The following is a 23656-nucleotide window of genomic DNA, read 5'->3' on the forward strand; positions in this document are numbered from 1 at the left end:
CTTAGGATGCACCCTAGGCCATCTACAAATGTCCATAGAGGGTGCAACACCTAGATAGGACTTTAGGTTCATCCACGTGTTTCACTTATTGTGTTGTATTTGAGAGTGTTACAATAGTTTTTTGTAATCCCTGAAGATGTCTCAGTGACTGAGATGAAATACTGGAAGCATTAAAATCAGTTTTAATCCTTTCTGAGTGCTGTATATATTTCATTAAGCCTCCAACATAAACTGCACACTGGGGTATGTGCAGAAAAATTGGTTTCCCAACTGGCAAAATTCCTTAGGAAAAAACAGTTGTAAAAAGTTATTGAAAATAAAAATGGCAAGATATTATGGGACTTTAAAATTCAGACAGATAGATCTTGAACATAATATGCTAGACATCAATGTAGTCGAACAACAACATGTGTTGTTTATTGATGCGGCAATACCAGTGGATAACAGAGTACAAGAAAAAGTGCATGAAAACTGACCAAATAAAGGGATTTGGAGATTGACATGTAACGACTTTGGAGCAAGAAACAACAGCAGTTCCAACTGTTATAGGAGTGCTATGGGCAATACCAAGAACATTTATGAAACATCTGGAAAAGTCGAGTTTCTCAGATATAATACTATATCAATTTCAGAAAATGGCACTTTTAAGGACATCTCACATTTTACAACAACACCTAGTCAATTCCTACGCATTTGAATAAGGTCCAAATTGGACTAATTTGCAAGTTCCTGTTACTCTTTGACTGTGTCTGCTAAGTGCATATGGTAATAATAATGAGCAATAACAAGCTATCAGATTTCTCTGAAGTTTGCATACCTTTCTCAATTAATGAAAATGCAAATGAATAGTTTCAACTCATTATAGGACCTTCTGTAAGAACTTGGCATGTTTTACTTGAATCAATGGTGACTTAAATTTCCCCTCTCCCCATGAAATGTATTATCAAGTTCATCAATAAATTGTTTAAAAACTTTTCATCAAACAGGATGCAAAGTTTTTGAACCATTTTTGGAAGTGTTTGCTCACTCACTACATCTTTTCCAAATGCCATCAAACTGCTTGTGTAGGCTTTTGCATCAAGGTTATTTTTATGTTTAACTTATAATAAGTATTAATTCCAAGTTTGAATAATTGTAATTGTTGTAACAATTTTTTTTTTATTTCACTATTTCACCAAATTGCATTTCATGGCTGTTGCTAGGTAAATAACTCAGGGTCACTTGAAACTTCAAAATGCAGTAGTGGTAAATATCATTACAATCTGCAATGGCATTCACATAATTTTGATCGATATAGTAACTTTGCAGAAAATCTACAGACTTTTTTTGGTCACCTGAGAAGTAGTAATGATAAATGCTTCTAAATCAAATAGATATATATAAAAAAAAACGTTTAATTCTATTCAGTGCACATTGAAAGTTTTATCACTAGGTTATACTATAAATTAAAGATGCCAAGAAATTATATTCTTGGCTTCATTCTTTATCCAAGTATAAGTAAACAAAGTTTGCACGTGAAGTAACTTCAAGACTGAGCTACTTGTATATAGAAGCTGATGACTCACATCAATTGCTTAGTATCCCATAATGCAATGCACATATCTTTAAGGACATGTATAATGCTATGCATTATGGGAAAGGCCACTACCCAGACTGGTTTTGACCTTCAGTGATGTCTCATCAGTGGCTGATGACTCACATCAATTGCTAAGTATCCCATAATGCAATGCACATATCCTTAAGGACATGTATAATGATGTCTATTCAGTGGGAGCTAGACCCAGAAGTGATACCAAGGCTGAAGTAATGCAGAAGTCATATTTCCATATACAAGTAGTCACAAGGTGTCAAACCATTTATTACTATAATACTCTGAATTAGAGATAGATGTTGAAAGTATTTTTCACATGGTTATGCTATAAATTGAAGATGCCAAGAAAGTATATTCTTGGTTTCATCCTTTATCCAAGTGTAAGCAAACAAAGTTTGCATGTGAAATAACCACTTTCAACATCTATCTCCAGGGGTGGCTCGTGCATGGGAAACTGCAGCACCCCCAATTTTTCTCGATGTATAAATATATTTATTTATTTATTTATATTTGCTTGTAATATTTAATTTTATCATCAACAATCCTATACAATTATCTTATTTTGTAAAAAAAAAGTAATAAAAATCCATCTTGTAGCACTTAGGAGGGCGAAGGATGCTAGCGGAAGTGTGTTTTCCACAGTGCCATATTGCTATGAGCACAAGCATATCACATCATAGTGAGATGTGAACTATTAGAGTGATGCACACTGTCCATCGCGCAGTTGCACTGTTGTTTATATGCAGTTTGCGCCAGTAGTAGAGTGTTCGTAGTGCTTATCATGTTTACTTCATCTCTTTAAATATTTGGGCATTACAATTAAAGACACAACATTTGTTATAGTAATTTTTAAGTAATTTTGAATTATATTAAACTGTATAATTTTATCGATAATAAACAATATTTTTTCATGTTTAATTTTTTTTTAAATTTTTACCATAATTTTGATATTTTATCCAAACACTTATACACTGTAGTTACAGTGTGTATGTATATTTTGAAAGTTGCAGCACCCCTATTGTCTATCTCTAATGCAGAGTATTTTAGTAATAAAGGGTGTGACACCTTTTGACTACTTGTATATGGAAATATGACTTCTGCATTACTTCAACCTTGGTATCACTTCTGGGTCTGGCTCACACTAATGAGACCTCAATAAAAGTCAAAACCTGTCTGGGTAGTAGCCCTTCCCATAATGCATAGCATTACATATGTCTATAAGGATATGTTTCTTGCATTATGAGATACTAAGGCAAGTGATAAGTAATGATTAGCCTCTATATACAAGTAGCCTAGTCGTGAAATTACTTTATGCACAAATTTGTTTGCTTATAATTGGATAAAGGATGAAACAAAGAATATAATTTCTTGGCATCTTTAATTTATTCTATTCTGTGCATTCTATTTATCAAAATATAAACAAAGAAAAGCAACAATGAACAACTAATATCCTTACTTGAATTAACAGTGGGACATATTTCACAGACTCGACCCCATGCAACTCCAACTGTACAGCAACAGGTAGCCTTAGTGAGGCTTTGTCCAAGTTCTGTTCTACAAATTCCTCGTCTATTAAAGTGTCCTGTCACATCAAGGTAACAGGGACCCACACGAGTATCTAGAGTCATCCAATAACAATAAAAAACACAGTCTCTTAATAATAGTCTCTTAATCAGAAACAATCAAAACATAACAATGTACATATTTGATCTCCACTTATGCAGTATCTTTATATAAACTTTTACATCTTGTAGTAAATAACATTAATGAATATCTTCGTTTTTCCATTATATTTATGCTAGGGTGAAATATCTATAAAAACAATAATATCATTTTTATCTAATATGATATTTATTCAAATTACAATTACATAAAAAATTAAGAGATTGTGAAATTAATGAAGGTGTAAAACAGGGATGGATGGAGTATATCCAACTGTATTCATATATATATTGATCAAATTATTGAAATATGGAAAACACCAATAAAACAAACAAACAAACAAAAGGTGTCTAGTTAACCAAATGAACTGTTATCAATACAATGCTGTATGACCAGATTATATTACAAGACAATGAAGACAACCTGCAAAAAATTAGTTTATGAATTAAACAAAATCAGTCAACAATGCAATTTGAAGATTTCACAAAAGAAATTAAAAATCATTTAAATGTCAAGATCATAATAGATCAAAAATAGTCATAGAAGATAAAATAATAGAACAGGTGACACTGTTTCATTGTTTAGGTTGCATAATAACATAACTAAATGACAAAAATAGAGATGAAAACATAGAGAAATTTCAAAATTGGGAATAGAGCCAGAGGTTTTGAGGCAGTATGGTGTGAGATAGAGGTGAATAGAATGAAATACTTAGTTGGATGTTGTTATAGACCCTGGTAATGTGGATGGTAATGACTATGAAATGTATAATCAAATTAGCCAAGGAAATAAGAAAATGATGATTATTATGGGCGATTTTAATTATGGCAATATAGACTGGGATGATGAGATAGCAACTGGAAGTAAAGAAAATGATGACTTTCTTGAGTTTTTGAATGACAATTAATTCAGACAGTATGTAATAGAGGCAAACGAGGATTAAGGGTCCTGAATTTGATCATCCATCAGAGGATGCAATTATAAATGAGGAGTCAAATAACCCTCCACTTGGTGAGAGTGAAGATAAAGTGATTAGGTGGTGGTTGCAAGCAGTGTGAGGACTTGTGTGAGAAAAGGGTATATGTGGAACTACAAGGCTGGTGATTATGAGGAGATCAGGAGATAGATTGCAGGTGTAGCATGGAATGAGGAATAAGCTGGAAAAGAGATGAATGCAGCTTGGGAGATATTCAAGAACTATCTAGTAGAAGCAATGTCTAAATGTATTCCAAATGTATTCCAGGAGGTTAAATAAGGTAGGTGTGAAATGGATGAATGAAGAGATTAAGCATGTCATACAGAGAAAAAAAAACATTATGGAGACAGCATAAGAGAAGTGGTAAAACCAATTACATGAGGATTACAAAGACCAGTCATGGAGGGTGACTTGGTTGGTAAGGGTAGCAAAAGGGAAGTATGAGCACAGTTAGCTAATGAAGCCAAAAAAATCCTAGGGAGTTTTTTGATATATAGCCAGCAAAAAAAAAAAAAAAGGATGGTTATGAAAGGATGACATTGATTGCAGAAAATGGTATAAGGACAACTGCTGCAGAAGATGCAGTGGAGATACTTAATGAGCAGTTCATAAAGTCTTTCATTTTTGTGAATGTGACATCATGGAGAGATTGACAGCAGCTGATATGGGGAGGAGAGACTGACTATAAGTGTGTAAGAGTTGTATGGAGAATTGAGTAAACTTGGCTGATAGGACTAAGTACACAGTAGTATGCTTAGATTTTGCAAAGGCTTTTGATAGATTACCGCATGATAAGTTGATAGTCAAACTAGAGCAGATGGGGTTGGACATTAAATTAGTGCATTGGATCGGAGACTGGCTATCTAGAAGAGGAAAATCAGTAGTGGGGTGCATGAAGGGGTCTGTTTTAGGGGCATTGCTGTTTAACCTGTATGGTAATGACATTGGCAAAGATTTGGATGGGGATATTCAGTTTTTTGCATATAATGCAAAGTTGGGATGAACTATGAAGAGTAGAGAAGATGTTGTGGCCTTACAAGAAGACTTGAATAAATTGAGTGAATGGGCACGGGAATGTGGATGCGAGTTAAATGTTGCAAAATTTAAGATTCTAAAATTTGGGAAACAAAGATGGCATGTAGAATTTATGCTTGGTGAGGATATATTTTTTCAGGTGAAGAAATAAGAGATCTTGGGGTGATAGTGGATAAGGATCTGTAATTACGGGGACACTTTGCCAAAATTGTGAGGACAACACAAAGAATTCTGGGAATGATGTGGAGGGCAACTGACTTTAAAAGTAGAAGATTCTTGTTCCATTGTATAAGGCTTTGATTAGGCCACACATGGACTACTGTGCACAGATTTGGTCACCTGGTTTTCAAAAGGATGAAGTGATGTTGGAAAGGGTCCAGAGGCAGCTGACTGAGATAGTTTCTGATCTCTAGAATGTCGAATATTAGGAAAGGTTGAGAAGATGCAATTTACAGAGTCTAGTGGATAGGAGGAGGAAGGGTGATATCATAGAGACCTACAAGTTAGTATTGGGTTGTTATAGGATCAATGTTGGAGAGGTTCTACAGAAAACAGTGAGAGATCAGGGAAAATCTAGAGGTCATTCCTGGGAGCTATATAAGCTATATAAGGAAGGTGTGGCAGGGGGCATGAGAAGCAGGTTTTTTGCATGCAGAGTTGTGATGACTGGAATGCCTTCCCTGAGAGTGTGGTGTCTGCAGAGAATTTGAGTGTGTTTAAGGTATGGTATGATGAGCTATGTGTATGACAAAAGGACCTCCTAGATGAGTCTTTTGACTCCATGAAGTCTTGGGATAATAATAATAAAATAATAATCTGTGAAATAGTTAAAAGGACACTGAAATAATAAACAAGCTGAGAAACTCAACTTAAGTTTTGCAAAGTAATTTCCACTCTCTCTCAATTATATTTTTGAAATATGTATGTAAAAAAAAAAGAAGTAAAATATGGGCAGTAGAAACAAGATTTTTAAGAAGAATTAAAGTATGCACAAAATCAGACCACATTAAAATAAAGACATTAGAAGAGAGCTAAGTGTTTACAAAGTGAATGAGATCAAGGAATATAGAGAGAAACAGAAAGAGCATTAAGGAGCATTTATATAGAATGGAAAGATATCAGCTAACAAAGGAAACATATAAATATAAATCAAAGGGAAAGAGAGAGAAAAAGAGAGACCAAACCAGCTGCAAGTTAGAAACACTAGTGAAGACAGAAGAGGAAAATACTTAATTCCTGATGAGAATGAGAAGAAGTAAACCTACTTCTTCTCATTCTCATGGGAATGAGAATTTACTTCTTCTCATTCTCTCATGAGAAGAAGTAGGTTTACTTCTCATTCTCATCAGGAATTAAGCATTTTCCTCTTCTGTCTTCACTAGTGTTTCTAACTTGCAGCTGGTTTGGTTTGGGCATGAGTAGTATATTGAAAACACGATGCAAGAGATTATAAAAAAATTAATGTTTGCTTTTTTTTAATTATTATACAAATATTTTACTACTATTTCAACAAACATTAACACAGATATAGAATCCATTAGAAAACAACGCAAAACAAATCACATGTATTTCAAGGTACCTAAAGATGCTTTCTCTTCATTACATCTGCATATCATAATTGATTTTGAGAGATGGCCTTGCTGGGCATACTCGTTACACTGTTATCATTTTCAACTAGGAGCCAGTTTCTGCTTCATTTGAGGGTACAGCAGTAAAACGGTTTTTCACAGTCTGGCCACTGAATAGTGCACAGGACCAAACCTGATGGTAACACATCTGTTGGAGGCTGATTGATCAGTTGGCAAATAATCCTATCCTATTGCCACTTACCCTGCAAAGGTGGCAGGGAGACTGGGTCAATGGTATGCAGGGGACAATGTCTGAGGCCACACTTAGACTGGAGTCTAGGCACCCCCTGTATGTGTGAGTTATATACACGTCACTCAACCCTGCATACCCCTTCTCTTTGTTTTATGAATCAACTACCCTACACATGAAAGTCAATCATAAATGTTTTTGTATCCACAGTTAAAACTGTGAATACGAAACATCCTTGAACTTTTCTTAACCAACTCTTTCTCCAAATATACCATCGATGTATGATCTTCCCTTGGCAACTCTGAACCATAATCTTATTCAAGTTTCTTTCTTTACAGTTCCTCCTCCTCCCAGCCAATCTCAGCCTTGTACCCTGTGGCATTATAATTGTGCAACTGGGATGACCTCCAAAATTTATATACTGCTTTTCCATGGTCAGATTACTGCTTTCACTCTCATGATTCAAACACCTGCACTGAACTAGAAACTGAAATAATCCTCACTGCAATGAGAGCCTTCATTCCCTACTCCACTGCAAACTCCTAACCTATATCCAAGACCTGGTTTTCCAAAAAAGTGCCTCTGCTGTCCATGATAAAAATGCAGCTTATGTTCAATGGCTTAAATTAAAAACTTCAGCTTCTCATTCAGCTTACACAACAGCCTGAAACATGTGTAAAAAAAGCTATCAATGATTCTAAATAGGCTTTATAAGAATGAAATGCAATAAACTCGCCTCCTGCTCAACTGATAGTCAAAAGTCTTCTAATCCCTTTCTAAGGTTGTTGGCATAACTTCTGCCCTTCCATGTTACCACCTCTCTTGCATCCTGATGACACTATGGTACTACACCCAAGGAAAAGGCAGACCTCTTGGCATCAGTTTTTTCCCTTCAACTACTGCCTGAACAACCAGAGAAAATCACCTCCTGTACCTCTGCAAACTGCCCATTTCATGCCTCCTCCTCTGAACGTTTGCCAAAAAGACAAGAAAAAACCCTCCATTAATCTTGATATTAATAAGGCTCCTGGTACAAATAGTGTTCTTCTGGCTGCACTCCAGAATTGACACCATTCTTACATCATCTATACAAACTTTCATATTCTACTGGCATCACCTCCTCTTAATTTACCTCAATTCTGATATGAGTATGTCACATCAGCAACTGCAAAATTTCAACCTGGATGATACACCTTTGGAAAAATATCACTCAGCAACTGAACTATTTCTTTTGCCTCTCTCACCTTCCTATGCATTGATTAAAGTCATCCTACCATAGTCATTTCCTTTGTTACTTGCTACATAATGGAAAAAATTCTTTTGGATTTACTTTGGCCTGCTTATCTAATTTCTCTCATGATCTGATTGGCATTTCTTACCATATTAGTCACCCTTCTTGCTTGCATTCTGTTCTGCTCATGAGTATCCCAATAACCTTTTTCTTTATATTCCCTCCATGTTCTTTCTTTTTTTTTTTTTTTTCCTTTAATTTTGCAGCTCTGGTTTTATATCTCTACTCATCCACTTCCTATGCACTGCTGACATTCTTTCCTTGTATCTTCTCAACCCATGGTACTACTTCAAGATGTCTCCTGAGTTTGTCATAATAACGAGCTTTATAGTTCAAAATAAACTTTTTTCTTTACAGTGAAATCAACATGTTTAACAACTTCCTGGAACAAAACTGCATGGTCACTCTCCCAAATTGTAGACAGAGTGTCTATCTTGTTATGGATATATCTTCTGATGCTATTGCCAGATCTGGTACTCTTAAAATCCTGGAACCCCCCTCCCCCATAACATATTCTTTCAGGTAATTATCTCTTAGCAATTGTATAATTTCCATAGCTGTAATGAAAGAAGTCAGATGAGGCCATTTGCAAGGTTCCTGCTGTGGACCAAGTTTCTGAAACATTCCGTACGACTCGCAATAAAAACTTCCTTTCACTACTGAAACAAAAGTCATAGCTTTTGCCAATGAAGCAATGATAATGATTCGGGGGATGCAATGGCTTACAGTTAGAAGTAATGGCCAATGAAGAACTCTTTAAAATTGCAGAGTGGGCATGCAAGAAGAAAGTTACTTGCAATAGCAACAGTCTAAAGTGCTCCACATCTCACATAAAAAAAATCAAAACAACCTGTAATGGTATTCTTAAATGGGAAAGTTCTTGAGGTAACCAGTGAACTAAAATACCTAGAAGTAACAATAGATGAAAAATTTACCTTCAACAAATGCATCTCATATGTTGCCAAAAAAAAAAAAAAAAAACTTAGAAATAGTAAACCTTCTAGCTAAGTCAGCAAGAATAAAGTGAGGATTAGGCCAATGAGCACTGAAAACAATATATACTGGAGATATACTACACTGATATCTTATGCTGCACTGCTTGAAAACATGCACTAAAATCAAAGAAAAACCAACAAAAGCTGAACAGAGTTCAACCTTATAGCCATACAAATAATTACAGGATACAGAACAATATCTTTTGAGACAGCTTGAGTTATTGCTGATCTAATGCCGATCTGGTTAAAATGCAAGAATTCTCTCTTATATATATGAAGTCACTTCCGTAAGATATAACAGAAATTCCAACATTGATCCAAATTGCTATGACAGGAGGCTTCACTACAGTAGGTGGCCTCACCCAGCAAAGAAAACGTATATTAAGGAGAAGGAAAGCTCTGAACGTGATGATTTCCATATACATACACTGATGGAAGCAAAACAGAAGGGAACGTTGGTTGTTCTTTCATTGCATACAACAGACAGTCCATTATACAAGAACGCTGCTCTAGTCTGCATCCCCTCTGCTCCAACAACCAAGCAGAACAACTTGCTATAGCTCATTCACTTGCATATCTTTGGGAATTAGAACTCAACACTTCTCATCAAAAGACAGCAACAAGTTACAGTGACATTAGAAGCACTATAGATAGCATAAAAAACCAAAACAACCATATAGTGTTAATAGAACAGACAAGAAATCTGATGTGGGATCTCACTTTAGAGGAATGGGAAATCAAGTTCTGCTGGGTGAAAGCACATATTGGCAGGACCATCACCAGATCACATCGAGCTCTGAGGAAATCATTTAAATATCGCTCCTGATGGATTAGAAGACAAAAATATAAGAAAATCTCCAATTGCTATTTTGTTTTTATTACAAGAGATACATTAATGAAAAATGATTACATAATAATATTAATTAAATGTTTACTCTACATTGATATCACACAATAAAACTGTTTTATAAGCTCTTCTAAATTTAAATTATAAGCAATGTCTGCCTCTATCGATATAGTTGCTAGAGCAACCAATCTTTCTTGGGTTGTCTGTTATATAATGGACTGTCTGTTGTATGCAATGAAAGAACAACCGACATTCCCTTTGGTTTTGCTTCCGTCGCTACGCTAATAATTCCACTTAGCATAGTGATGTCGCTTACCGCAATATGGCAGAAGGAGCACCCTTATTAAGCCATGCAGTGAGGCAGGCTGCCTCTATGCTACACCCTGTCAAAGTACTGCATATTGGGGTAGCAGGAAATGAGAAAGTGGATCAGCTGGCCAAAGAACCGGCTATAAACGAACCGGCTAGAAACAAGTTACCAAAAGTACTTGAATTCTGCTATAAAAACATTTAAGAAGAAATAAGCCTAAATTTGTGGGAAGAAGAATAATGGAAAACATCAAAAAAAAAAAAAAAACAGATCAACAACAAAAGAATTCTTGCCAAGTATCAGAATCAGAGTCCAGCTGAAAAAACAAGCCATCTCTCCAGGTTTAACCATGCTACTAATGGGACATGGAAAACTAAGACACTACCTACACATATTCCATATCCTGGAATTCCCATCATACATTTGTTGTCCATACCTTCAACAGACTGTTGATCATATACTTTATGACTGTCAGCTACTGGACTCCATCCGGATGCCCCTAATACAATGCATCATCACTTTTGGAGACAAGTGGCCAGTGTCAAAAGAGATTTATCCAAAAGTTTTACTTAGAATTAATTAATTTTGCCAATAAGATCACCTTCCAGTCATTGTAATGTAATATAAATTATTGATATTATGTGAATTATCTAGTGTAAATATATGTATATATAAAAAATGTAAATATGGATGTAAAGGTCAGAATACATACATAAAGATGTAAAAATATAAATGTAAATATGAATATTGTACAAAAATATAAGTAGAAATACTAATCAGTAGTTGGAAGCTACAAGTAATATATGCATTGTATCACTGTATGCAATGGAGCATGTAGGAATAAATTACCTCCCAGCAAGTTTACTATTGGGAGGAAGAAAAAAAAACAGTCAAAAATAAGTAAGATATTACCAAACATAATTAGCAAAATTACTAATATTCACTACTTATCTGGAGTATCGATACATGCAGCAGCATTGCTTGTGATATGCACTATGTTAACTTCCTCTCTATTTAGGAGTATAACATCATCTGCATAAGTTAAAGAACTCAGTTATATGTCTCTGACTGACATCAGATTTATTGTCACTTTTTTTTCGTAATGTGATCTATATAGATGACGAATAAGTGTGGAGATAGTGTGTAGTGTGTACCTATGTCTTACACCTGATTTTACATCAAACTATCTTATGATAGCTTACAACATAAATATTGACTAGGTATTACTTGTTATTATAATGCTCCATTTATCCTATATAACTGTAGTGTTTTGAAACGTTTTTCTTTTGACACCTATCTACCAAACTGAAGCATAGATCCTTTCTATATTCCAACAATTTCTCAATTACTAAACACTATATAACTTTTATACATCCATATTTGATTAGGATTTACAACATGGAATCAAATATTACCAATCCAATTGCCTTTTCACATTTAAAGTTTTTGATAGTCTTTCTATTTCAGGGATTGATATGCACTCTTGACTGGGTTTGTCTTAAATATTTGTCCACAGCTCTTTTGCAGCTTATCTGCTTCAATAAACTTTCAAAGTGATTATTCCAGATATCCAGAATATCTATATCTTGATGTTTTTATATCACTTCTATCATCTCTGAATTATTTTAACCACACTTTCTTTCATTTCTAAGGTTCTTCAATAATCTGTAAAGTATATGTTTTGCAGGCTATTGAAAATGTTCATGATATTTGTCATCCATATTACCAGTCTTGCCATGACTTTTTTTTTAGTTACTTGTACACACAGCTCAATTACTTTGACACCTCTGTATTTTCTTGGGAAATCTGCTGATTTACATGCTTGGAATATTTTATATGCTCCCTTTTTTTTTTTTTTTTTTTCCAGGGACTGCCTCTTTAACTTCTTGAATCATCCACAATAGCAGAGACTTCTGATTTTTCTATCCTCACTGACAACTTCAGTACATATCTCCTGAGCTGAATAGTTCAATGTTTTCTTCCAAGTTTGCTAATGGGAATAAAAATTTTGATTCTGGTTTTCAAACTCTTTCATTTTTCCTTGAATATCTGTACAGTTGAGTCTACAATTCACCACTAAATGCTGCTCGACTTCAATTATTTTATAAACATTTTTACATGTTTTTCTTTTCAATATGATATTAATTTTTATCCTAATTAAAACCAAGTGATGATCACCTCTAAATCTCCTGCATACTCTTGTATCCTGAACCATCCGAAGATGCCAGTATTTAACAATGCTATAGTCAATGCAACTTTTGTAATTTCTTATGTCTTCTCTTCATGTTAATTTATTATTATTATTATTATCACACCAATTGAAATGCAGTCAGCAGATTCATCACGGAAGTTTCACTCGACAACATATTTATCATACTGAACTTTAAAATATTCAATACTATCAGCATTCCCAATACATTCTGGTAATGTGTTTCATTTACCCACACTTCTCCATGTAAAAAATCAACTCTTGGCACCCTTCTTCACCACACAAATTTCAGGAATAGCCTCTTGCTTTTCCTCTCTTACCTTCTACTCTTTTTATGATCCCTACTGAATTAATCAAATAAAATCCCCTCACTAACTTAAACATCTCTTCTTATCACCTCCTTTCCTCCTATCCACCAACTCTGCAATTTACATGCTTTTAACCTATCTCCGTAATCAACATTTCAGAGTTCTGATACTGCCTTAGTCATTCTTCTCTGGATCCTCCAATGTCTCCAACGAAATCCAGGTGACCAAATCTGTCACAAAAGTCTAGGTCTGACCAGTGCTTTATATGAGGTGTGACAATTTAATTCCCAGAATGCACCAGAATGTTCTGAACTATACACTAGTGGTTACCGTCACCTTCAAAGTAGTCCCCTTGTGCATTTATACACTGGTTTAGACAGTACAGTGTTTCCATTTTTGGGAACAGACGTGGACCTCTTTTTCTGGAATACTCTTGGGTTCCTTTATCACATTATGCTGGATATCACCGATGTCAGAAAATCTTCATTCTTTTAGCGCAGGCTTTAATTTTGGAAACAGCCAGAAATCACAGGGAGCTAAGTCGGGTGAATAAGCAGGATGACCTAATTTTTTGGCTAGAAACTCTTGTGATGAGAGCACTATAGCTTGGAGCATTGTCGTGATGGATGATCCATTTGTCAGGTCACAATTCAGGTCTTTTTTTCTCTGAACCGAAGCTCATAATCTTTTCAGCACCTCTAAATAGCATTGTTGGTTGACAATTTGTCCCTGTTTAATGAATTCATAGTGGACTATACCCCTGTGATTAATCACTGTCACCTGCAATTACTCTCGGAAACATGTGCTTATTTGCAGAAAGATCAGTCGCAAATTGAAGCCACTGCTGCTTCCGTTCGTCCATCAAGATCAAAGGCAATGATATAGTTGCCAAACTTCGCAGAAATATTTTGAATACCAATTCTTCAGTTAAAATTGCCCTGACTGTTTCTTGATTCATTTGCAATTCATCAGCTATTAATCGCACACTTAATTGTCTGTCAGACCGTAACAAATCTCACACTCTGTTCACATTTGCATCCATCACTTTTGTTTTTGGTTGCCCACTTCTGGGGTTGGCATTCACATCTTCTTTCCCACCTTTGAATCTCTTATGCCACTCAAAGACACTTGACTTTTTCAGAGCATCCACATTATGCCACTTTCAACAGCTCCAATGTTTCAATAGCAGTTTTGATGATTTCACACAAAATTTGACGTTTTAACATGCTGCTCGAAATTTTGATCACACATTTTTACCCCAAAGTTAATAAGCAGATCTCTATTGGTTTTGCAATAGCCAACTAGCAAATGGTTCTATCATCTTGAGGTTTACGCACACACATTAGTTAAAAAATCTATAAACATGATTACTCACGTGACACCAACCAAACGACACTATGCTGCTGTTCCAGGAATTAAATTGCCAAACCTCATACATTTTGCAATAGCCAACTAGCAAATGGTTCTATCATCTTGAGGTTTACGCACACACATTAGTTAAAAAATCTATAAACATGATTACTCACGTGACTCCAACCAAATCACCAACCAAACGACACTATGCTGCTGTTCCAGGAATTAAATTGCCAAACCTCATACAGTGGCACACCCATGTTTTTATCCCTACCTGTCAGCATAATTCTTATCATATCAGCAATGCCAATGTGCAATCTTTGCAATACTTACAATGTGATCTCTAAGCATCAATCTACTGATACTATCACTCTCAGATCTCAAACCTCATTCATTTTCTGAAGCACAGTTCTATCAGCCTTATATCTCTGCACTCTGAAATGCAACATCTTGCACTTATTAATAACTTCATTCATTTGTCCAAGCTAAAAGTCTATTCAAATAATCTTCATGAAGAGAATTAAGATCAGTGCTCGTTTTATACCTAACTTTGTATCATCAGCAAACAACTGAGATTCCCAGTCAATACATAGCATATTATTAACAAATAAGTTAAACAGCAAGGGTCCAAGACCAGAACCTTAGGACACATCACTTGTTACCATCCTTTTTTTTTTTTTTTGCAACACTATTCTATCATACATGACTGTCAGTATTGTTCAAAAAGCCAATCTCCAATCCATCTATTTCTTTAATGCTTACGCAGTGATCAAAATACAGTATGAAAATTATGGCACCAACTACCGCATTAGAGTAAAACTTTAGTTTAATATAAACCAAAATAAATCAGCCTTCACACTAAGGTCATTATCTGGAGTATACACATATATACAAAGAAACAAGCTGCACAACAACCTATATTGTATGCTAAAGTTACTGATGAACCATTAAACTATTAGCCTGACCTCTGGTGTATACAAAAAAAAAAAAAAGCCTTACTACATCAAAACTAGAGTCCTTTGATTATTATTATTAGGTTAAAATTAAATTAAGCTAGAGAGCAACATGTTCACACCAAAAATTACTTATATAAGTATACATATAAATCACAGCAAACCAGTACAGATAGTGGCCAATAAAAGCTGAAAATTGCTTAGAGGCCTAAAGTCAGTGTTTGCTAGAAAACTAAGTGGGCTGAATGTGTGCCATCCAAATTTTGGGATTTTTATGCCACCATTATTGTCAAGATTGGAGTAATTAATCGAAATTTCACATGCTTCTTTAAATTTCCTTTCATACCAAGTTTTTGTACGATGTAAAGACAAGTACTTTTCTAAGCAATTTGGTGTAGGGTGTTAAGAGCATGATCTGAGAGGCCTGCTTGTCCAAAATTGCTAAATTTAATGTGCCGATTATGTTCATTTTTATGGATAGGGATTGTATGTCCAGTTTCTCCAATATAAGGTAAGGTAATACTTACCTTGTATAGTTTTCCAGCAAACCCCAACTTTAGGACTCTAAGCAATTTTTAGCTTTTATTGGTGACTATCCATACTGGTTTGCTGTAATTTATATGTATACTTATATAAGTAATTTTTGGTGTGAACATGTTGCTCTCCAGCTTAATTTAATTTTAACCTAATAATAATAATAAAAGGACTCTAACTTTGATGTAGTAAGGTTTTTTTTTTGTACACCAGAGGTCAGGCTAATAGTTTAACAGTTGATCAGTAACTTTAGCACACCATGTAGATTGTTGTATAGCTTGTTTCTTTGTATATATATGTGTATACTCCAGATGATGACTTTAATATGAAGGCGAAATGTCGAGTGTTTATTTTGTTTTACATTAAACTAAAGTTTTACTCTAACACGGTAGTTGGTTCCATAATTTTCATAATGTATTCCAATCCATCTAAGAAATTTATTATCCATTCCCATCATCTGGCTTGTACACTAACCTATCGTGAGGCCATCTAAAAATGATTTTGCATATTCGAAGAATATCACTGCATATGAATCTACCTTATCTGGCACATTCATCATGTTATCATAAAATGCAAGTATATTCTTAAGACCTACCTTTTACAAATCAACGTTGATCATTTTAAAGAATCCCATGTCCATTAACCCAGTCCTATATTCTACTAACCAACCTCTCTAATACCTTGACTAAAACTGGAGGTTTCTATCCTAGAACCAAGTTTGTGCAGTGGTACTGATTTGCCTTCCTTCCACTCCTCAAGAACCTTTTCCACTGCAAGACTTTCATTTAATAACCAGGTCAAACGTATCTCCATATATTTTTAAGTACATCTTAAAAATATATGGGAATGTGTCATCCATTCCCATGGCCTTATTAACATTTAACCCAATCAACACTTGATACACCTCTGATTTTTCACCTTTAATTCTCCTAATATTTGCCTCTCTTCTACAGGGTGTACCAAAATTCACGCAAGAAGTAATTTTGATAGAAAACACAGGTTTTTAATTAAAAATTGTAATTTCTTATTGATTCAAAAGTATACAGTATAGGGTTATGCATGGAATAGCATATCGGGTAAATGGCTTCCACGGCTTTGCTGGCACATACACACTCTTTTGTCGAAATTTTCCATGACCGTTTTGCATAAATGTGGCTGAATTTCGTTGATACAGTGCTCAATTTCCTCCTTCAAGGCATGGGTGGTCGTGGGCTTGTTGGCATAAACCTTAGACTTCAAAAAACCCCAAAGAAAAAAGTCCAACAGCGTTAAGTCACATGATCTGGGCGGCCAATTCTGATCACCAAAATGGGAAATTACATGACCAGGAAATGACTCATGCAGTAATTGAATTGTTTCTCGGGCTGTATGGCATGTGGCACCATCTTGTTGAAATCACATGTCGCCCACATCCATATCTTGCAATTTAGGCAGAAAAAACTGGATTATCATATCGCGATAGCGAGCACCATTAACTCTTACTGCCTTACCAGCCGCATTTTCGAAGAAGAATGGACCGATGATGCCTCCAGCCCAAAATCCGCACCAAACAGTGACACGTTGTGGATGCATTTGTTTCTCAACAATCACTCGTGGATTTTCTGAACCCCAAATGCGACAATTTTGTCGATTAATGAAGCCATCAAGATGAAAATGAGCCTCATCGCTGAAGATGATTTTGTTCGAAAAATAAGCATCCACTTGTTGTTGTTCCATAATCCATTCAACGAACTCTCTTCGCTGTGTGTGGTCAGTAGGCTTCAGTTCTTGAGTCAATTGAACTTTGTAAGCATAAAAATGCAAATCTTTTGTGAGAATACGCTGTAGAGAGTTTCTTGAAATGCCCAATTCAAGACCACAGTGCCGAATTGATGTTCCTGGACTCTCAGCAACACTCTCACGAACTGCTTCGATGTTTTCTGTTGAACGACTTGTTGAAGGACAGCCAGAGTGTATAAGATCACTAATTGATCCAGTTTCCTTGAAATTTTTAATTAATCTTTTCACAGTTGATGAAGTTAAATCACTATTCCGACCATATTTTGTACGAAAATTGCGAACTGTAGCTGTCAAACCTTCATTATTTTTAAAATATTGCTCAACAATGAAAATGCATTGTTCTTTCATATAGTGCTCCATTTTTAATAACCCTGAACTGTCAGCTGTCACGCTGTCTTTTTTTCCTCGTTGGCAACACTTTACCGCACAAATGGCGCTAAATTTAAATCTTGTGTGAATTTTGGGGACACCCTTTATATGCTGCACAGAATCATTTACACTAGTATGATATACTCTGATAAAATGCTTATTAAATAATTCAACTACATCCTTTTCCAACTGTCATTCTGCTGCCATAAATATCCACCAGTGTCAGCCTGCCATAATTATTCTTCCTCTTGCTTGACACATAGGAGAAGAATTCTTCCCTTTTCTCTCTATCATTTTTTCATGTCATGTTTTTTAGCCTGTAGTTGATATGCCTCATGCATCTGATCACTGCCAATTGTTTTGTTTTGTTTTGTTTTTTTTTCCAAACACTACTTGCTTGATATCGCTATTCATCCATTTCACTGCTACTTTATTTATTTGTTTAATTCTTGGTATGCAGTTATACAATGTATGTGTCAGATACTGCTTTATCATTTCACATGCAGTGTCAACATCTTCTCATCAACCCAACAACAGAACTTCTCACAATTACCCACCTTATAATTACATGTTTGTTTACATTTTTATGTTGGAACTAGATAGAGGGCGTTAGGTGAGCCAAGTGCTGTGGAAGTGTCTAAGAAGAGCTCCTGATGGAGATAAGTTATTCTAGGAATAATTAAGTATATATGCGTAATTGTTTGAGTAAGAGCGGCTGTAAACGTTGTGTGCTACCGGTATTATCAGTGTGGGGGATTTTTCTTGCCTAAATTTAATTATGAAATCATTATTATTAGACCTAGTAACTTGCAGAGAAAAAAAAAAAAATCGCAGCGGCATTGTCATTCCATGACTTTAATTTAGATTTCAGTCATTTCGTCAAGTGTAAGGTCTGTTATAGGTATTCTTTCGATTACATAAATGATTTGTGGATGTTTAGAGCGGATGGAAGAAGGGTGTCTGGGAAGTGTGACCTGAACGAGAAACTGATGAATGCAAATATGAAATTGATGACAGAAAGTGTTAGTAGCGAGAATTTCACAGGGAAAATGAGTGCACGTTTGAAAGAGAAGGTTGGTGAGAAAGAGAGGCGAAAAAATGTTAAAAAATCAGTAAAAAAAAAAAAAAAAAAGAGCGATCTGAAAACTGTATGTTAAAAGGGACGAAAGTGAGGCGAGAGTGGCGGAAGAAAACGAATGAAACTAGACATGCCGCGATGCAGAAATCGAAAATGAAAAAAATACGAAACAATAAATGATAGCGAAAAAAGAATGAACTATGGCGAAAGTTGGATGCATGTTAGACAGAAAGTACGGAAACAAAGAAAGATGAAAGAGAGTGAAAGTGAGAAGAATGACAGCGAAAGTTGGACGTATATTGGACCAAAAGTATGGAAACAAAGAAGGATGAATGAGAGTGAAAATGAGAAGTGGCGGACGCGAGTTAGAAAGATTGAATGATAGAGAAAATGTTTTTCGTGAAATTCGGAAGTTGAATTGGATTGGATGAGGCAAGAAATGAAATGGATGCGGAATGAAATTAAGAGAATTCAGGTCAAAACTATTAAAATAAATCATGATGTCATGAAAGAGTTAACGAAAGATGAGCGAGTGGCGTTGTATGGCGACTCCATTATTAAAGGTGTGCTAGAGGATAGAATGCACAAGGTATGTTTTCCAGGTGGTAAAACGAGTAGAGTGATTGAGGCATTAAATATGAGGTGGGATCGAGCAAAAGAGGTAATAGTATTAATTGGTACAAATGATTTGAGAGAGGACAAAGAGCATGTCAGAATGGATATCAGGAGGCTGCTTGGAAGGATAAAAGAGAATAGTGTGACAGGAAGGGTAGTCAGTGTGTTGCCTAGGTATAACTGTGGTGAAATGAGGCGGAGAGCAAGAATTATGAATGATATGCTGGCTGAAATGTGCGAGGAGAAGATGGGAGTATAGTTTGTTAATGTGTGGAATGAGCTTGAGGGATGAAGTGAGCTGTATGGAAGCGATGGCCTGCATTTGTGTGGTTATAGTGTGAGTCGCTTGGAGAGACTGCTGCTGGAAGGTAGAGAAGTGAATAGAGAGAATGAATCAGATCGAGAGGGGAGTGATGTGGAAGAGCAGGAGAGTAAGACATGAGAGATTGAAGAGGTGAATATCAATGGGGAAGTGAGTGATATGAGTACAGAAAATGAGAGAATGGGTGTGCAAGAGGAGCAGGGAAACATGGAGGCTCAGGAGGGATGCTCCAAGAGGAGGTGAGAGCATGTGTAGGCAGGAAAGGAATGGGATGACCAGGGAGCAAGAGGAAACAGTTTGAATTGAAAAGGGTACTAAAATGAAGAAGCAGAAAGGGAAATGGCCCAAGTCGAGCATGGAGAGATCACATTAAGTGAGTGGTATCAGTGGAACTAGCTGTAGGTCCAGAAATGAGCTGTTGTGTTTGTATACAGATGCTAGAAGCATAAGAAACAAGGCAGATGAAATGGTTGCACTAATTGCGTCTGTTCACCGAAAGATTATCAGAATAAGTCAGACATGGTTGGAACAGGATGACATCCTGACAGGAATAGAGATGGAAGGGTATGATGTGTTTCGTGAGGATAGAAGGGGTAAAAAGGGAGGGGAGGATGCTATTGATGATAGAGAAAGAGTTATGCCCATACAAAGTAGAGATGCAAGACAGAAATAGTGGCAGTGGTTTTGAGGCAGTATGGTGTGAGATAGAGGTGAATGGAATCAAATACTTGGTGGGATGTTGTTATATACCAGGTAATGTGGATGGTGGTGATAGTGAAAAGTATAGTCAAATTAGCCAAGCAAATAAGAAAAGGGTCATCATTATGGGTGATTTTAATTATGGCAATATAGACTGGAATGATGAGATAGCAACTGGAAGTAAAAAATATGAGTTTCTTCAGTTTTTGAGGGATAAATACCTCAGACAGTATGTAATAGGGGGCACACAAGGATTGAGGGTCTTGGATTTGTTCATCTCATCAGAGGATGTGATTATAAATGAGGTGTCAAATCATCCACCAATTGGTGAGTGTGACCATGAGGTGATTACCTGGGTGGTTGCCAGCAGCGTGAGGAACCCTGTGAGAAAAGGGTATATGTGGAACTACAAGGGGGGGAGGGTAATTACGAAGAGCTCAGGAGACAGCTTTCGGGTGTAGCATAGAATGAGGAGTTAGCAGGAAAAGAGATCAATGCAGCTTGGGGGATTTTTATGAAGAGCTCAGGAGACAGCTTTCGGGTGTAGCATGAAATGAGGAGTTAGCAGGAAAAGAGATCAATGCAGTTTGGGGGATTTTCAAAAACTATCTAGTAAATGCAATGTATAAATGTATTCTAAGGGTGAGAAGGTTAAATACGATAGGTGTGAGATGAATGAATAAAGAGATTAAGCATACGATACAGAGAAAAAGGGAATTGTGGAGGCAGCATAAGAGAAGTGGAAATTTCCAATTTCATGAGGTCTACAAAGACCAGACAAGGAGGGTGACTTGGTTGATGAGAGTAGCTAAAGAAAGGTATGAACAGCAGTTAGCTAATGAAGCCAAAAAGAATCCTAGGGAGTTCTTTCGATACGTAGCCAGCAAAAGAAAGAATGATTATGGAAGGATAACATTCATTGGAGAAAATGGTATAAAGACAGCTGTTGCAGAATGTGTGGTGGAGATACTGAATGAGCAGTTCATAAAGATCTTTCAATTTTGTGAATGTGACTTCATGGAGAGATTGAGCACAGTTGATGATGGGGAGGAGAGACTGACAGTAAGTGAGCAAGAGGGCTTGGGGAGTTGAGTAAACTAGATGTAAATAAGGCTGTGGGACTTGATAATATATCACCGCATCTTCTGAAGGAATGTGCCAGAGAGTTGACACCTGCCTTGACATATTTTTTTAATGCGAGTCTTGCACTTGGTCAAGTTCCTAAAGAGTGGAAGGAGGGCAAGATTGTGCAACTTCATAAAGGAGGTGATCAAACTCAAGCATCAAACTATAGCCCTATCTCTGTGTCAGGTGTTGTGGTAAGTTGTTGGAGAAGCTTGTGAGAACTAGGATCCAGAGTTGGGTTGACAACAATGGTATAATCTTTAATGGACAGCATGGATTTGCTAAAGGGAGGTCATGTTTTAGTAATCTACTTACTTATTACAATAAAGTGACTGCTTCCTTGGACAGAGGAGAAGGATACACAGTAATATACTTGGATTTCGCAAAGGCTTTTGATAAGAGTACCTCATGATAAGTTGACAGTCAAACTAGAGCAGATGGGGTTGGCTATTAGATTAGTGCATTGGATTGGAGACTGGCTATCTGATAGGTATCAACAAGTTGTGTATGAGGGAGCGATATCCAGGAAAAGGAAAGTTACTAGTGGTGTGCCTCAGAGGTCTGTTTTATGGCCATTACTGTTTAACTTGTATATTAATGATATTGGTGAAGATTTGGATGGAGGTATTCAGTTGTTTGCAGATGATACAAAGTTGGGACGAACCATGAAGAGTAGAAAAGATGTTGTGGCCTTGCAAGAAGACTTGAATAAATTGAGTGATTGGGCAAGCAAATGGGGATGTGAATTCAATGTTCCAAAATGTAAAGTTTTAAAATTTGGAAAACAAAGATGGGATGCAGAATTTATGCTTGGTGAGAATATATTGTTGGAGGTAGAGGAAATAAGAGATCTGGGGGTGATAGTGGATAAGGATCTAAAATTTAGGGAACACATCACCAAAATTGTGAAGACAACACAAAGGCTTCTGGGAACGATGTGGAGAACACTGACGTACAGAAGTAGGGAGATTCTTGTTCAGTTGTATAAGGCTGTGATTAGGCCACATATGGACTATTGTGCCAAGATTTGGTCACCAGGTTTTCAGAAGGATAAAGAGATGTTGGAAAGGGTTGAAAGGCGACTGACTAAGGTAGTTTCTGACCTCTGGAAAGTCAAGTATGAGGAAAGATTGAGAAGATGTAATTTGCAGAGTCTGGTGGACTCTGCAAATTGGTAAGGGATTGTTATAGGATCAATGGTAGAGAAATTCTACAGAGAATAGTGGGAGATCAGGGGAGAATCAGATGTCATCCCTGGAAACTGCATAAAGAGGGTGTGAGTAGGGGAGTGAGAGGCAGGTTTTTTCATGCAGAGTTGTGAATGATTGGAATGCCTTGCTTGAGAGTGTGGTGTCTGCAAAGAGTTTGAGTGTGTTTAAGACACGGTATGATGAGATGTGTGTGTGTGATAAAAGGACCTCCCAGATGAGGTCCTTTTATCACACACACACACATTTATTTTAAGGTCCTCATGGAGTCAAAGACACCTCATGGAGTCTTTGACTCCATGAGGTGTTGGGGTAATAATAATAATAAATAATAATAATAACTGTATAGTGATGATTAATCTGTGTCCTGCATAGCAATGCAGTAGGCACTTCCTGCTATTATTAGCTCTGCTTTGCAATTATCTCAAAACATTTCTATTAGGCATGGGATTAATTTCTTACTCTGATGTTTAAATCTCCCAGGGCAAGCTTTTCCTTTTTCTTTATGTTTACTACCTTCTGTAATGACTCAAAAAATTCCTTCACTTCCTCTTTAGTAGAACTTACTGTGGAACCGGA

The 23656-nt window shown here is 36.2% G+C and overlaps 1 protein-coding gene across 1 annotated transcript in view; it reads right to left on the reverse strand.

Moving 5' to 3' along the window:
* The window catches only part of LOC150100631 (fibrillin-1-like), a 1594375-nt gene that overhangs the window by 671212 nt on the left and 899507 nt on the right, over positions 1-23656 (reverse strand). Inside the window, exon 36 of the mRNA XM_090401848.1 lies at positions 3048-3209. Within this exon, the coding sequence (XP_090257974.1) occupies positions 3048-3209 (162 nt within the window). The remainder of the gene's footprint in view (positions 1-3047; positions 3210-23656) is intronic.

This window comes from Typopeltis vanoorti, chromosome 12, assembly GCF_054136105.1.
Source record: "Typopeltis vanoorti isolate ZY-2024b chromosome 12, IOZ_Tvanoo_1.0, whole genome shotgun sequence".
Lineage (NCBI taxonomy): Eukaryota > Metazoa > Arthropoda > Arachnida > Uropygi > Thelyphonidae > Typopeltis > Typopeltis vanoorti.